The 16,919-nt window shown below is 39.0% G+C and overlaps 1 protein-coding gene across 1 annotated transcript in view; it reads left to right on the top strand.

Moving 5' to 3' along the window:
• The window catches only part of LOC136857363 (serine/threonine-protein kinase PLK1-like), a 692,893-nt gene that overhangs the window by 3,100 nt on the left and 672,874 nt on the right, over positions 1-16,919 (top strand). Inside the window, exon 2 of the mRNA XM_068225160.1 lies at positions 2,531-2,863. Coding sequence (XP_068081261.1) covers positions 2,555-2,863 — 309 coding nt within the window. The 5' untranslated portion in view covers positions 2,531-2,554. The remainder of the gene's footprint in view (positions 1-2,530; positions 2,864-16,919) is intronic.

Raw genomic sequence — 16,919 nt, 5'->3', positions numbered from 1 at the left:
CCATTTTCTCTCTCTGATTAGTGTTATATAGAAGATAGTTGCTTAGTTGTACTTCCTCTTAAAACAATAATCACCACCACCTCTAATAATACTGCCTTGCATACCCTTCTTCTTAATCACTACAAGATCAGACAATGAGTCACTTACTCTAATTCTCAGAGTTCTGTTTTCTGGAGGTTTAGTCACCCATTCAGTCACTCCTTTATCTACTTCAATAGCCTTCATTTTCATCTATAGTCTTCCATGATCTACCCTATCAAAACAGACAGTGATACAGTCCATTTGATCTCCTGAATCTACTGTAAAATGTCTGCTATATGGTGCTGGAATTCCTGGAATGACCTTTCCTAAACTTGAACTTCTTTCTATCAAACCAGTTAGTAATTTCGCAAACACATCTATATAATCAGAATGCACACAGGCCTCAATCAATCTATCAATCAATCACCAATTATCTGCATTTAGGGCTGTCATCTAGGTGGCAGATTTCCTATCGGTTATTTACCTAGACTTTTCTTAAATATTTTCAAAGAACTTTGAAATTTATTCAACATTTCCCTTGATAAATTATTCCAATCCCTTATTCCTCATCCTATAAATTAATATTTGCCCCAATTTTTCTCCTGAATTCCATCTTTATTTTTCCTACTCTGAAAAGCTCCTCTGAAGCTCGGAACATACCGCTTATTGGAACAGCTCATCTCCTTACAAGTCTTCCCAGCCCAAAGTTTGCAACATTTTCATAATGCTACTCTTATGTTGGAAATCACCAAGAACAAATCTTGCTGCTTGCCTTTGGATCTTGCTTGTTATAAGAGGCTACTAAAAGAGACGACTGGGTGAGTTGGCCATGTGGTAAGAGGCGCACAGCTGTGAGCTCGCTTGCTCGAGATAGTGGGTTCGAACCCTACTGTCGGCAGCCCTGATGATGATTTTCCGTGGTTTCCCATTTTCACACCAGGAAAATGCTGGGGCTGTACCTTAATTAAGGCCACGGCCGCTTCCTTCCCATTCCTAGGCCTTTCCTGTCCCATCATCGCCATAAGACCTATCTGTGTCAGTGCAATGTAAAGCAAAAAAAAAAAGGGAGACTACAGGGGCTCTAACCTCAGGAGTGTAGATTGATGACAACATGGCATCTAGTTGAGTCTTATATTGAACTGACATTGCTTCCACTTAGTTGTGCCATTCTCCTCACTTACTTTTTATCTGACCTCTGTCAATCACCTTTTGTTCCATCCAACCCCAAAGGTATTCATTTATTAAATATAATGACAGTTTCAACCCTATCGTACATTAGTATATTAGGGTTATAGTTTTGATGAAGTGTTTTTTATTTTTTATTGGGCCTTGACACAAAATTAGGAAACTAAATTCTTGAAGACGTGGTGAATGAACTTAAGGAACTGTTTGTAGCAGCAGGATTTTCTAAATAGATGGTATAATGGCTTTGAAAGTTCCACATTACAATTACACTCAAGTTTGAATCTTGTTCTTCCAAACATGGCACAGTCGAACAGTAAATGGTCCACCGTTTGTGACCCAGCTCGATAGCCGCAGTCGCTTACGTGCGGTCATTATCCATTAATCGGGAGATAGTGAGTTCAAACCCCACTGTCGGCAACCCTGAAGATGGTTTTCCGTGGTTTCCCATTTTCACACCAGGCAAATGTTGGGGCTGTACCTTAATTAAAGCCACGGCCGCTTCCTTCCCATTCCTAGGCCTTTTCTGTCCCATCATCACTGTAAGACCTATCTGTGTCGGTGCGACATAAAGCAAATAGCCACCGTTTGTGAAGATCCACAAAAGCACAAGTAATCACCTGCAGTATTAATTTTGAAACGTTCAAAGTAGTACTTAAACTTTCCATGTCTGGAGAGAAACTGAGTGAGAATGAATTCGGGCTCTAATGTTTTGCACTGGAGTCCGCTATATATGGCTGTCAGAAAATAATTTTCTTTTGACAGACCCTTTTGTACTTATGTCCATATGTTGTTTCACTGTCTTATTAGATGTGTTTTGAATTGTGGTTTTGCGTAGCTTGGGGGTGATTTGTTGTAGGTGATTTCTATGTTGGATGAAGAGGCTGCTTTTGTGAGTATGTGTGCCTTTTCATTTCCAGGAGAACCAGCGTGTCCTCGGATCCAGGAAGGAGCACTGCTGTGCTCTAGATCTTATAGTAGCAGCTATCAGATTGACATTGTGGTTGTCATTGATTGTGTTCAACGCAGTCTGCGAGTCACTTAGTATCCAAGCGCTACTGCTGTTATGTTCACACCACTCCATAGCAGACTTGATGCCCCATAGCTTGGACTGAGATACTGGACAACTGGATTAGGATTGTGAAGACTAGGGAGCTTTTCTTTTTCACGCCCTTTCTGTTGTTCCCGTCCTTTTATCAATACATTTATTCTTCATTATTTCCTGTTTAGAATTAAGAGATGGTGGTTTTCTAATTGTACTTCCTCTTAAAACATTAGCATGTTTCCTGCATCACCACCACCGTCTTAATACTTGTTTCTTTTCCAGGAATAACCATTTACTGGAGGTCAAATGGAACTGATACAATTCCAGAATGGAGTGGAGCAGGGGCAGAATAAAAGTGACGTAGAACAGCTACAGTGTCAGAATGAAGTAAAGATAGAGTGTAAGAGAGAAGAGGAACAGGAGGAATGTCTGACTGAAGTGAAGACAGAGTACCAGGATGATGTGCAGTTACAATATACAAAAGACATATTGAGACCATCTTTCCTAGGAAAGTTAAGATCTAAATCAGATCATAAATGTACTCATCCTGGTTGTAGTGCTGTATTTAGTAGGCCAAACAGACTGAAGGCACATCTGAATGTTCACAGTGGAGAAGTAAGTATAGCCAGATCAATAAGAAGTTGTTAATGAATTTGTCTTCCTTTACCCCCCTACTAGTGATGAGCTTGAGCCCGGCTCAAGGTGCTCGAACAGATTATGTCAGAGTTTGAACAATTTTGAGTTTTGCTCAAGCTTTTGTGCACGCTGCAACCTAGCGCCTCGCTCTTACTAACACCCAGAGAACTTGTGAATGATGTGCCGAAAGTTTTAGCAGAGTGTGAGAAAAAATTTATTTGCAAAACAACAGTTACAACTTTTCAAAATACTCTCCATTAGCACGTATACATTTTTTACATTCTCTGAAACCACTTAGAAAACGTCTCATTCCAAGCTTCTTTCGGGATGTCAAGGAGGAGGTAGTGTTTCACGTTAGTACCAACAACATATTGTATTGTTTCTGGAATGCTGACGTTCAGTTAGGTAACGGAAATTCAATTCCGACTACCTATGCAGGGGCACTACGAGCAGGAATCAGCTTCACCCCCACGGCCAGTATGGTAGTGCCATCTTCACCAAACCAGATCTTACGATTCTTACGACTTCCATCACAGAACAAAATAATGTTGAAATAATTACTGTAGAAGTTAGTAACCTTGTAATTTCCTCTGTTTACAAGCCTCCCAATGAGGTATTCTCATTTAATCCTCCTGCTAATTTCAGCAGTCGGAAACCATATGTTATTGTTGGTGATTTCAATAGTCATAGCACTGTTTGGGGCTATTCTCAAGATGATTCAAATGGAAATGCTGTACTAGAGTGGGCAGAACTGCATCGACTATCCTTGATCCATGATAATAAACTTCCTCCATCTTTTAATAGTGGTAGATGGCTACGTGGATATAACCCTGATCTTATTTTTATGAGTGAGAAATTAGCTACACCGTGCACTTCAGGCGAAGGTATAATTTCAAGAAGGCAGACTGGCAAAAATTCACCACAATGCTTGATGAGAGGATTACAATAATTGATCCCATTCCAGAGGCATATGAAGAGTTCTTGGAAGTCATCCAGTATTGCTCCAGAAAAGCTATTCCTAGAGGATGTAGGACCAGTTACATTCAAGATCTTACCTCTGAAACATCCACTTTGCTGAAGGAATATCAAGACCTTTTAAAAAAACATCCTTTCAGTGACGAAACTATCCACAGCGGAGAGCGTGTTATTTCCTCCATTTCAGAATCCAAACGTAACCAATGGATTAAATTAATGGAAGAGCTGCATATGGGAAGAAACAGTTACAATGCGTGGAGGTTACTTAGACACCTCAGTAATGATACAACTAAGACCTTAGTACATACAGTAGTAACGTTTCTGCAAATCAAATAGCTAGCCAGCTCGTGGAGAGCGACAAATCAAATAAAGCTGGGAGAGGATCAAAACAAAAGGAAGAAAAGCCGACTAATCAGGAAATCAGCATTCTCTCTAACCGGTTTGCTATGGAAGATCTACATAGAGCACTGAATAAATGCAAAATGGTAAGGCGACAGGTCTTGATGACATTTGTATTGAACAACTCAAAAGATTTGGCCCTGTCAGTAAGCAATGGCTCTTGGACTTATTCAACAACTGCATCAAATATTGCAAAATTCCTAAACTGTGGAGAAAGGCAAGAGTTATAGCAATACTTAAACCTGGCAAGAATGCAAGTGATCTGAAGAACTACTGATTAATCTCTTTCTTGTGCCATTTATACAAACTCTTAGAAAGAATGATTCTGAACAGACTATCTGAAGTGATAAACCCATTACTCATACCAGAACAAGCTGGCTTTCGACCAGGGATAAGTTGTACTTCCCAAGTACTGCACCTCACACAATACATCGAAGATGGCTATGAAAACAACAAAGTCACTGGAGTAGTTTTTGTTGACTTGACATCAGCCTACGATACAGTTAATCACCATATACTGCTTCGTAAAGTGTACAGTATAACTAAGGACTATAAACTCACCCAAATGATTGAGTGCTTTCTTCAGAACAGAAGGTATTTTGTTGAATTCCAAGGCCAGAGGAGTAGATGAACTTAAAGAACGGCTTTCCACAAGGGAGTGTGCTAGCTCCTATACTCTTCAACATCTACACCAATGATCAGCCTCGCCCACAAGGGACAAAGAGCTTTATTTATGCAGATGATGTCGCTCTGGCAGCTCAAGAGGAAACGTTTGAACTTGCTGAAGAGAAGCTCTCCCATGCTCTACAAATTCTAAGTGGTTACTACCAAGAGAACCAACTAAAGCCAAACCAATCAAAAACACAAGTCTGTGCTTTCCACCTGAAAAATCAACAGACAGCAAGAAAATTGCAAGTGATTTGGGAAGGTAAAATATTAGAACACTGCTTCACTCCCAAATACAGTTGAAAATGCTTTATACGTAACTCTGTTCTGCGTAATTCGTATTTGTACGTAATTTCCTTTAGGTCCCGCCAAAATGTAATTTAAAAGCTTGTTGATTAAACCTTATTTATACGTAATCCGTTTATACATAATTCGCTGTTTTACGTATTAAGTGTCATTGAAATATAACTGAGTTGTGCGTAATTGTAATGAACACGTGCTTTTTTAAAAGAAACTACTGTATTTGCAACGTTTTCTCTTTGTCGGCATAGGCGGAAGTAAGACGGTCGGGTTTTGGTGCTGAAACAGAAAACAAAGAGTTTCGTCGAGTGACATTGTTGACCCTTACTTACTGGCGTCTTAACAAAGGCCAACCAAGCGAGTCCCCTTCGCTCTCCATCTCGCTCCTCCTCTACCTTCACAATGCCGCCAAAGATTAAGATACATTACAAGCAAGGTGGGTGGTTTCGGTGTGGAAACAAAAGAAAATACAGTAAATTTGTTTGAATATGAGAATTTCTTTCGTGGGTACAACGGAGAAGTAAAATGTCCACGGTGCCGGTATCTGCTGTTTAGTGTTGAACAGTCGTTTTGTTATTCAGTTGCTTTTGATTAGCCATGGAGAACAGGAAAAGTTATACCCTAGATGAAAAAGTAAAATGTATACGAGAAGTGGACGCTAATCCACACCAAACATAAACTGAAACTGCTTCAGACTTAAGGATTGCTCCGGAAGGTATGTAGATTTGGAGAAAGCATTTTTCACAGTGTTCCAGCATAAGCGGGCTGCTGCTCTATGAATTAATGGTGACATGCTGAAGGCAAAGGCATTAGGTTTAGCTAAAGTGATGAGTATCACTGCTGATTTCAGGGCTTCATCAGGATGGTTGCAAGGATTTAAAGATCGTCATGGAATCACAGGGAGAACAATTTGCAGTGACTCAAAAGCTGTGAACGATATCATGGTGCAACACTGGAAAGAAGAGGTTCTGCCGGGTATTGTAAGCGATTATCAGCCTCCAAACAACTATAATTGTGATGATACTGGCCTGTTCTACAATCTTCTTCCTAATAAAACATTAGCTGAAAAGGGTGCCCATGCCATGGAGGGAAGAAAAGTAAAATTCGTGTAACAGTACTTCTTGCCACCAATGCAGATGGATCTGACAAACTTCCTCCACTGGTGACAGGAAAATCAAAGAATCCGAGGTGTTTTAAGGGTGCGAAAACAAAACCTACGGAATTTGAATCCAACAGAAATTCTTGGATGACTGTACTTCTAATGGAACAGTGGTTGAAAAAAACTGGACATTAAAATGAAAAAGAAACAGAAGAAGATCCTTCTTCTTATGGATCGATGTGCAGCACATCCACCTCAAATCATTCTGGAGAATATCAGAGGGGAATTTTTCCCTTTTAACTGCACCAGTGTTCTACAACCGCTTGATTTGGGCATCATTGCAAATTTCAAAATACATTCAATTCTTAATAACACTGTGTGATGCAGGAAATGAACCTCTCTCCATTCATTTGCTACAAGCCATGGACTTTATTTCGGCTGCCTGGAAGCAGGTGTCATCGTCCACAATCAGCAACTGTTTCTGCAAAGCTGGTGTTTTACTAGAAGAGGCTGCCTCTAATGGTGATTATGGGGACGAAGTTTTGTCTGGCAATGAGCTAACGCTACCGGAGGGTGTAGAATTCGACATTTTGTGCATTTCGATAATAATCTGGCTGTATGTGGAGAACAACCTGATGAAGAGATTATTGCTCACGTATGCCAACAACGCGGTGGTGAAAGACCAGCTACAAGCGATCGTGACAGTGATGGAGATGGAGATAACAACTTCAATCTTGAAACACCTGAACTTAGTGAAGTGTTAAGTACAATCAATGTGTGTAAGCATTACATCAGTGCGAAAAGTTGTAGTGAAAATGCTTTGAATTCATTACTAAGTTTGCAAAAGGGGGTTTATACTCTCAATGCAAGAAAAGTGGAGCAAGCGAAACTATCTGATTTGTTTAAGGCTGGACCAAGTTCAAAATAATATTTTCTGTCTTAATATATTTATTATTTGCAAGGATTTACACATGTAGGCCTATTCCAGTGGTTTCTTAGTAAATATGTAATGAACAGTGTAAGTCTGATTTCTAAGTAATTCTGAGTTACAAGTAGTTTTTTCTCTTCCCCTTGAAATATGTATAAGTCAGGTTCAACTGCATCTAGGAGTAACACTTGACCGAGCACTAACCTATAGAACACACTGTCTGAACATCAAAAGAAAGGTATTTGCAAGGAACAATATTATCCAGAAATTATCGGGTTCAACCTGGGGGGGGGGATCCTCTCCTTTTAAGAACTTCAGCAATAGCTCTCTGTTATTCAGCAGCAGAATACACCTGCCCTGTCTGGTGTAGATCTAGTCATGCTAATCAAGTGGATGTTGCCTTAAATGAGATCTGCAGACTCATTACAGGATGTTTGAGATCTACACCACTTGATAAAGTTTATTGTCTAGTAGGTATCTCACCTCCAGATATTCGCCATGAGTGTGCATCCAGACTGGAGAAATCTGAAGCACTGAACCTGATGACCCATAATTTATGTGGGTACCAACCAGCAACCCAACGGCTCAAGTCAAGGAAAAGCTTTCTCCATACTCCATACAACTGAAAGCCTCACTGAACCGCCATCGAATTTCAGAGTGAATTCATGGCGTTCCAGATCCAGCCACCTTACAGAATCAATGACGCCTTCTGAAAGACTTCCTTCAGGCCACGAGCAGAGCTGGTCAACATGGAAGACGCTCAACAGGTTGCGTTCAGGAGCTGGAAGAACAAAGACCAACATGAGAAAGTAGGGTTTTGTCTGTGACTCCGCTATATGTGAATGTGGTGAAGAACAGACAATGAGCCATCTTCTTGTTTGTAACTTGTGTCCAACTACTTGCTCTCTCCAGAATGTGATGGATGCTACCAAGGAAGCATGTGAATTAGCCGCTTATTGGTCACACCACATTTAATTCAATTTGTATTTATGTAGAGCTTAATCACAGCATTTCCTGCCATCATCAGAAATAATTAATGGTCATAGTACCAGATTTGTTATTGTCCTGATATTATTGTAAGATATAATGTATGTTTCTGACATGATTAAATAAACCAACAATGTAAGGCAAGCAGATATAAGTACCAACATAGTTGGGGATGTGTGGGATCTGCAGCACAGGTGAATTTAAAGAAGCGGAGATTGTTATCAGTGGAATGCTGTGTAGGAGGGATACTGACTGGAAGGTGATTGGGGATTTAAATGAGATTATGGAGTGGGTATGTGGGAAACTGGGAGTGAGATTTCTAGATCCTAATGGGTGGGTAGGAAATAGGGATCTGTGCTCAGATGGCCTTCACTTAAACCGCAATGGTATGTATAAGTTAAGAAATTTGTTTAGAAGGGTTATAGGGAGGTACATTCAGAGAAACGAGGTGGTCTAGGGAGCCGTGATAAGAGTACAGGGATCTGGAAGTCAAGTAGGGATGACATAAAAATGTTAGTGTTGAACTATAGAAGTATTGTAAAGAAAGGAATAGAATTAAGTAATTTAATAGATATAAACTTACCAGATATTGTAATAGGAGTTGAATCATGGCTGAAAAATGATATAATTGATGCAGAAATTTTCTCACAGAACTGGAGTGTGTATCGTAGAGATAGGATAGGAGTGGTAGGAGGGGGAGTATTCATTCTGGTGAAGGAAGAATTTGTAAGCTACAAAAGTGTTAAAGATGAGAAACATGAAATTCTAGGTGTAAGGCTCATTTCTAAAGATAATAGGCAACTTGATGTCTTTGGAGCGTACATATCGGGAAAGGGTAGCACTGACGCTGATTTGGAATTATTTGATAAGATAATCAGCTATGTGGGAAATGGTATGGAAAGGAATGTGATTGTAGCGGGAGATCTCAGTTTACCAAATGTCAATTGAAAAGGTAATGCGAACGACAGGAAGCATGACCAACAAATGGCAAATAAGTTAATATGGAAACGACAGCTGACGCAGAAAGTGATGGAACCAACTAGAAGGAAGAATATCCTGGACGTTGTGCTGGTAAAATCAGATGAGCTGTATAGAGAAACCGAAGTAATAGATGGTATCAGCTACACAACGCTCTTTTTGTTGTAGTTAAAAAATAAATGTGATAGAAAGGAAGGTCTTAAAAGTAGGACTATTAGGCAGTACCATATGGCTGATATAGATGTTGATTCCCATAGGGAATCTGAAATATTTGTCACTGATGAGCCCAACCTAGCACACGAGGGCGAAACGCTGGCAACCGGGAATGAGTTGGCTGGAAAATTTATAATGTCCAATAACGGACCATATATATTGGTAGTACCATATAGCGCTGAGCTGAGTGGCTCAGACGGTTGAGGCGCTGGCCTTCTGACCCCAACTTGGCAGGTTCGATCCTGGCTCAGTCCGGTGGTATTTGAAGGTGCTCAAATACGTCAGCCTCATGTCGGTAGATTTACTGGTACTTTTCAATGGCGAAAAATGAAAGTATCCTCCTATTCAATACATCATGTATTCCGTCATTAGACGGAGTAAACAAGTTCAAACATGTTTCAGCTCGTTTGAGCCATCTTCAGTGAAAAAATTAGGGGGGTTGGAATAATTTACATAATGTGAGTTGAAAAAATGCTAAAAAACATAATGAAAGCGCAAATGAAAAAACAAACAAAAGAGAGCCTAGACGGAAACAAAATTAGCACAAATATACAATATTTACATCAATATGCAGAGCAGAAAACAACTTATTGCGACAAAATTCAGTGAAACAGGTGTTAATTTGAAATAATAATTGATACTAAAAACTGCGTTAACCTAAGAAACAAGGGAATGAGAAAAACAAATGATGCATGGAAATGAATAATAGTAGCACATGGTGAGGTTGTGGACCTCATAGTTTACAAATTATTGGTTTATAAAAATGACAAAACAGTTTGAAATCACTGTCAAAATCATCCTAGTGGAAACCCATCACATCGAATTGGTCAGGAGGAGAGCGGGAGCAAACATTTTGAGAGAAACCAAGCCTGAATTAACCTGCAGGCGAAAAGCCTGTGATAAGGAACTCCTGCGGGACTAAATTCTGGCACCTCGGCATCTCCGAAAACCGTAAAACAGTAGTTAGTGGGACGTAAAGCAAATAGCATTATTATTATTATAGTACCATATGGCTGATAAAACAGGCATGAGGGAGTTTTTAAAAAGTAACTATGATCGGTGGAAAATGGTAAATAAAAATGTAAACAGACTCTGGGATGGATTTAAAGAAATTGTTGAGGAATGTACCTTTAAAGGTGGTAAGGAGTGGTAAAGACCCACCTTCTTATAATGAAGAAATAAAGAGACTAAGAAGGAGATGCAGATTAGAAGGAAATAGAGTTAGAAATGGCTGTGGAAGTAAGGAGAAATTGAGAGAGCTTACTAGGAAATCAAATCTAGCAAAGAAGTCGGCTGAGGGTAACATGATGGCAAGCACAATTGGCAGTCATACAAATTTTAGTAAAAAATGGAAACGTATGTATAGGTACTTTAAGGCAGAAATAGGTTCCAAGAAGGACATGCCAGGAATAATTAATGAACAAGGGGAGTGTGTACGCGAGGATCTTCAAAAGGCAGAAGTATTCAGTCAGCAGTATGTAAAGATTGTTGGTTACAGGGATGGTGTCCAGTTAGAGGAGGTCACTAATACTAAAGAATTATTAAAATTTACCTATGATAACGACATTCACAATAAGATACAAACATTGAAAACTAGAAAAGCGGCTGATATTGATAAGATTTCGGGGGATACACTAAAGACAATCAGTTGGGATATAGTACCATATTTAAAGTACTTATATGATTAGGTATTGTTTCCATGAAGGTGCTATACCAAATTAATGGAGAGTTGCTGTAGTAGCCGCTGTGTATAAAGGAAAGAGTGATAGACATAAAGCCAAAAATTACAGGCCAGTCAGTTTGACATGCATTGCATGTAAACTTTGGGATTATATTAGGCACGTTTGCAAAATTAATAACTGGTTCGATAGAAGGCAGTTCGGGTTTAGGAAAGGTTATTCCAGGATTCCTCTCTTAAGAACCTGAGGAACTAGGAAATGCCTCTATGGTCTTAGTTACAATGATGGGGAAATCCAGGCATTCACCTCCCTGTGGTAGAGAGGAGGCAACGAATGTATGTAATGACAATGTTATTACATACAGGCGGCTAACAAATGATGGGACCGAGTGTCTCCCGGTATAAGGAGATCCCTCTGCCAAGTGCCAACACTCTCTTCGTAGGGTGGATGAGCGGGTGGAGGTTCCGGGCACCCTATTGCCCATGGGGTGAGAAATTGCCCCTAAAGGCAGATGAACCTACTGGTTTTGGTCAACGGCATTGAGATGCAGAAGGCAATGGGAAACCACTGCATTATTATCCCTCATAATGCAACCATGCAATTGTCTCTACTTGAGCAAATGATTACTGATCATGAGCATCGGAACTCAAGATCCGGCAGGGGAAGACAGACTTGCAAGGCTTCCCAGGTCATCAGTTAGCGAAATCCTTGCAAAGGACAGAAAAAACATATGACAATTGCAACGTGGAATGTCAGAACTCTAATGACACCCGGGAAGTTAGAAGAGGTAAAAAGAGTGATGGAAGTTAATAATATTGATATTTTAGGACTTTGCAAAACACGATGGCAAGGAAATGGTGATTTCATTAGTGATGCATTTAGAATCATCTATAGCGGAGGAACAATACCTGGTCAATACAGTGTGGGACTAATTCTTGGGAAGAACTGAGCAAAAAATATTGAGAACACCTATCATGTAAATGACAGAATAATGATGGTGAAGATCAAAGCAAAACCTAGAGATATGAACATTATACAAGTTTACTTTCTAACATTGAACAGTAATGAAGATGAGGTTGAAGAGCTACTAAAACTAGCTGATGACAAGGAAAATCTGGTGATTATAGGAGATTTCAATGCTGTAGTTGGCTCAAAACCAGACAGAATGGGAATAGGGAAATTTGGACTGGGAAAGAGGAACAGACGAGGTGAACAGTATGATATGGTAATAACTAACACCATGTTTGAAGTGCCTTTTAGAAGACGATATACCTGGAAAAGTCCCGGAGACATGCAAAGATACCAAATTGATTTCATATTAGTTAAAGCTAGGTATAGAAATCAAATCAAATCAAGCCACAGCTATCCTGGCGCTGAAGTGGACAGTGATCACACACTTGTGATGGCAAAGTGCAATTTCAGGCTTAAAAAGATAATCAGAAGGAAGAAAGCCAGATGGGATTTAAACAGATTGCAAAATGAGCAAATTAAAGAGAAATATGCAGAGGATACAAATGCACTCATGGAATATAATTGTGAGATGGACTGGGAAATTATGAAACAAGGAATCTCTGAGATAGCACATAGAACTTTAGGGAATAGAAGACTAGAGCCAAGAAAGCCCTGGATTACTGAAGAGATATTAGACCTCATTCAGAAATGAAACCAGTACAAGAAGACAAACACAGCATTAAGCCAAGATCATTACAGAAAAACAAAGAATCTCATTGTGACAAAATGTAGGGAGGCAAAAGAAGCATGGATGAAGGAAATTACACAGACTATAGAGATTGATATAATAGGAGGAAGAACAGATATAGCATATGGCATGATCAAATCACTCCAGTATAAACCCAAAACAAGAAGTTCATTTACAAAGGATAAGAACGGGCAGCAACTTACTGATAGTGAAGATATTGCAGAATGCTGGAAGGAATATCTTGAAGACCTGTACTGGGATGAAGAAGTAATGGCAATTCCAGACAACCTTGAACCTGAACAGATGGTGGAAGAAGACAATATAGGCCCAATAATCACATGGGAAGAATTTGACCTAGCACTAAAATAATTAAAGAACAAGAAAGCAACCGGACCGGACGACATACCAGCAGAACTTCTCAAGGGAATAGGAGAAAGAATGAAACAACAACTGTATATCATTGCAAGATGCTATTACAATGGCAAAATTGCTTGAGACATTACTAAAAGTAGGACAGTTACCTTACCAAACATAGGAAATGCTACTGACTGTTCCAACTATAGAACACTAACACTGCTATTGCACGCATCCAAAATACTGCTTAATGTAATTAAGAACAGGATTAAAAAGAAAATTGAACTATATGCATTGCAGGATCAGTTTGGTTTTGCAACAGGGAAGGGAACAAGAGAAGCTCTTCTAGCATTAAGAACTATTCTAGAAAAAAGACTGAGTGTTAACACGAAAACATACATTGCATTTGTGGACATAGAGAAAGCCTTTGACAAAGTAAACTGGAAACAACTTTTTAGGAACATGAAGAATATAGGACTGGACTGGAGGGACGGAAGACTCATTTTACTCTTATATAAAAATCAAAGCACAACAATAGAAATCATCCATTAGAAGGGGAGTGAGACCAGGTTGTGTGCTATCTCCATTTTTGTTCAACATGTTCATTGTGGAGGCCATATCAAAACCTATTCAAAAAACCAAAGGAATTAAAATTAACAGACAACAATCCACTGTATAAGGTTTGCCGATGACATTGCATTAATTGCAAATTCAGAGAGGGAAATAAGTAAAATGTTACGAGTTTTAACATCAACACTGCAAGAATCAAAATCAAAACTGAACACCTCGAAAACAAAAGTATTAGTTGTCAAGAAATCGACTCAGGAAATACCAATAAACATTAAGGTAGGTGATGAAAAATGTACAACAAGTAAGTCAATTTTGCTACTTGGGAAGCATTACCACTCAGGACAACAGGTGCACCACAGAAATCAGGAGGAGGATTGCTCTAGCTAAATTAGCCTTCAGTAACAAGAAACAGCTTTGGACAAGCAGGAACATTAAAGTTAGGAAAGAATTTTCCAAAATGTTTGTGTGGAGTGTTTTGTTGTATGGTTGCAAAACATGGGTCTTAGCAAAACAGGAATAAAATGCCTGGAAGCAGTGGAAATTTGGACATGGAGGAGGACGCTGAAAATTAGTTGGACAGAGAAAAAGTCAAACAACAGGGTCCTTAAGGAAATAAACGAAACAAGGGAATCGATCAACACTATAGAAAAGAGGAAAACAAAATTCCTTGACCACACACTTCAACATAACACATTCCTCATGACTCTGCTGGAAGGAAAAGTTCTGGGTGAGAAGGGAAGAGGAAGGCCGATGAAGAAGTATGTGGATTCCGCGATGGACAGGCTGAATTTGAAAAAATATGTTGACCTGAAACTCTCAGCAGAGGAGAGACAAATGTGGTTGCAGCAACAAGGCCTTGCCTTTAGAATATGAATGAATGAATGATTCCAGCGAGATATAGCAGATATCTTGGATTCAGGACGTTAGATGGATTGTATCGCAAATGACCTGTCTAAGGCATTTGATAGGGTAGATCATATGAGACTACTGGTAAAATTGAGTGCAAGAGGACTTGACAAAAGAGTGACTGAATGGGTGGATATATTTCTAGAAAATAGATCTCAGAGAATTAGAGTAGACAAAGCTTTATCTGACCTTGTAATAATTAAGAGGGGAATTCCTCAAGAAGAAGTAAAGAAGTAGAATCAGAGATAAGGCTTTTTGCAGATGATGTTAATCTTTACAGAGTAATAAATAAGTTACAAGATTGTGAGCAACTGTAAAATGACCTTGATAATGTTGTGAGACGGACAAAAGGCGATGGTATGACGATAAACGGGGTTAAATGTCAGGTTGAGAGTTTCACAAATAGGGAAAGTCCTCTCAGTTTTAATTACTGCATTATCAGGGTGAAAGTTCCTTTTGGGGATCACTGTAAGTACCTAGGTGTTACTATAAGGAAAAATCTTCATTGGGTAGCCACATAAAAGGGATTTTGTATAAAAGTTACAGATATCTGCACATGGTTATGAGGGCATTTAGGGGTTGTAGTAAGGATGTAAAGGAGAGGGCAATAAGTCTCTCATAAGACCCCAGCTAGAGTTTGGGACCCTCACCAAGATTACTTGATCAAGAACAGGGAAAAATCCAAAGAAAACCAGCTCGATTTGTTCTGGGTGATTTCCGACAAAAAGAGAAGTGTTACAAAAATGTTGCAAAGTTTGGGCTGGGAAGACTTGGGAGAAAGGAGGCGAGCTGCTCGACTAAGCAGTATGTGTTACAAATTTCATATTTGGTCCGTATTGAAATGTACATATATTGTATTGAATAGGTTGAACCCAATAATTTTTGGTAATATCTTAAATTAAACAGTATGTTGCATAAAACCTATTTCATGTTTTTTGCCCGTATTGAACTTACTGATATTAGTTACAATTTCTTGTTATTATATCCACCTATTCAATATATGAAGGCGTTTTGCAGATGATGTTATTTTATAGGTGGATATAATAACAAGAAATTGTAACTAATATAAGCAGTATGTCCTGAGCTGTCAGTGGAGATATGGCATGGAATGACATGCGTAGACGGAAAAGTTTGAGTGGTAACTAAGAAAGAAAGAAAGATCACATTATGAAGTTAAAGTTGAAATTCAAGAGGACAAATTGGGGCAAATATTTGTTTATAGGAAGGGAGTTAGGGATTGGAATAACTTACCAAAGGAGATGTTCAATAAATTTCCAATTTCTTTGCGATAATTTAAGAAAAGGCTAGGAAAACAACAGATCAGGAATCTGCCACCTGGGCGACTGCCCTAAAAGCAGATCAGTAGTGACTGATGGATTGATTTATTACTGCACTCTCATATGCTGCAATGGCCTGACGAAAATTGCTACCCATGAATTTTTTCCTTGGTCCTAGGGAATCAGAAAGAGTCGCACGGGGCCAGATCAGGTGAATAGGGGAGGTAACACTTGCACTTTTTCCTTTTCCAAAAGTCCATTGTTCTGGCAGCCCTATGCGCAGATGCATTGTCTTGATGCCACAGAAGGAGCGCACTCTTGGACCTAGGGTGCTGTGACCTATATGTGGCAACGACTTTGGGAAGACATTACATAAAATCAGCTTCATGGTCCGTATCGCACTTCAATAGATTCACAATTAAGTATTTATTTATTTTCCAGCTAGTCGATACAATGATTGCTTAAGGCAATTTTTAATGGTCAAAAGTGGTACATGTTTCGTATATTATCAACATCTTCAGCCACATAACACTGTTTAGATGAAAAATATATAAAATTGACAAAGTAATGCTTTAGAGGAAGTGTCAATCTTATGTTAATTTTAAAATGTACTCGGATTTTTGAAGGGCGGAAAAAAGTCCATTCAACACTCCATGTTGTACGATGTTGGCATTAAAAGATCTTTGGTGACACATTTGGTGTTTACCCGGCAAAATTCATTAACACGTTGAGTGCCAAGCGACCCCATATGGGTACGTGAGAGTAGTCAAATTTTAAAATTAACATAAGATTGACACTTCCTCTAAAGCATTACTTTGTCAATTTTATATATTTTTCATCTAAACAGTGTTATGTGGCTGAAGATGTTGATAATATACGAAACATGTACCACTTTTGACCATTAAAAATTGCCTTAAGCAATCATTGTATCGACTAGGTGGAAAATAAATAAATACTTAATTGTGAATCTTTTGGGAAGACAGTCATTCATGTACCATTCAGTGT

This window comes from Anabrus simplex, chromosome 1, assembly GCF_040414725.1.
Source record: "Anabrus simplex isolate iqAnaSimp1 chromosome 1, ASM4041472v1, whole genome shotgun sequence".
Lineage (NCBI taxonomy): Eukaryota > Metazoa > Arthropoda > Insecta > Orthoptera > Tettigoniidae > Anabrus > Anabrus simplex.
Note: the sequence above shows the minus strand (reverse complement) of the source record. Positions and strands in the feature narration are given on the sequence as shown.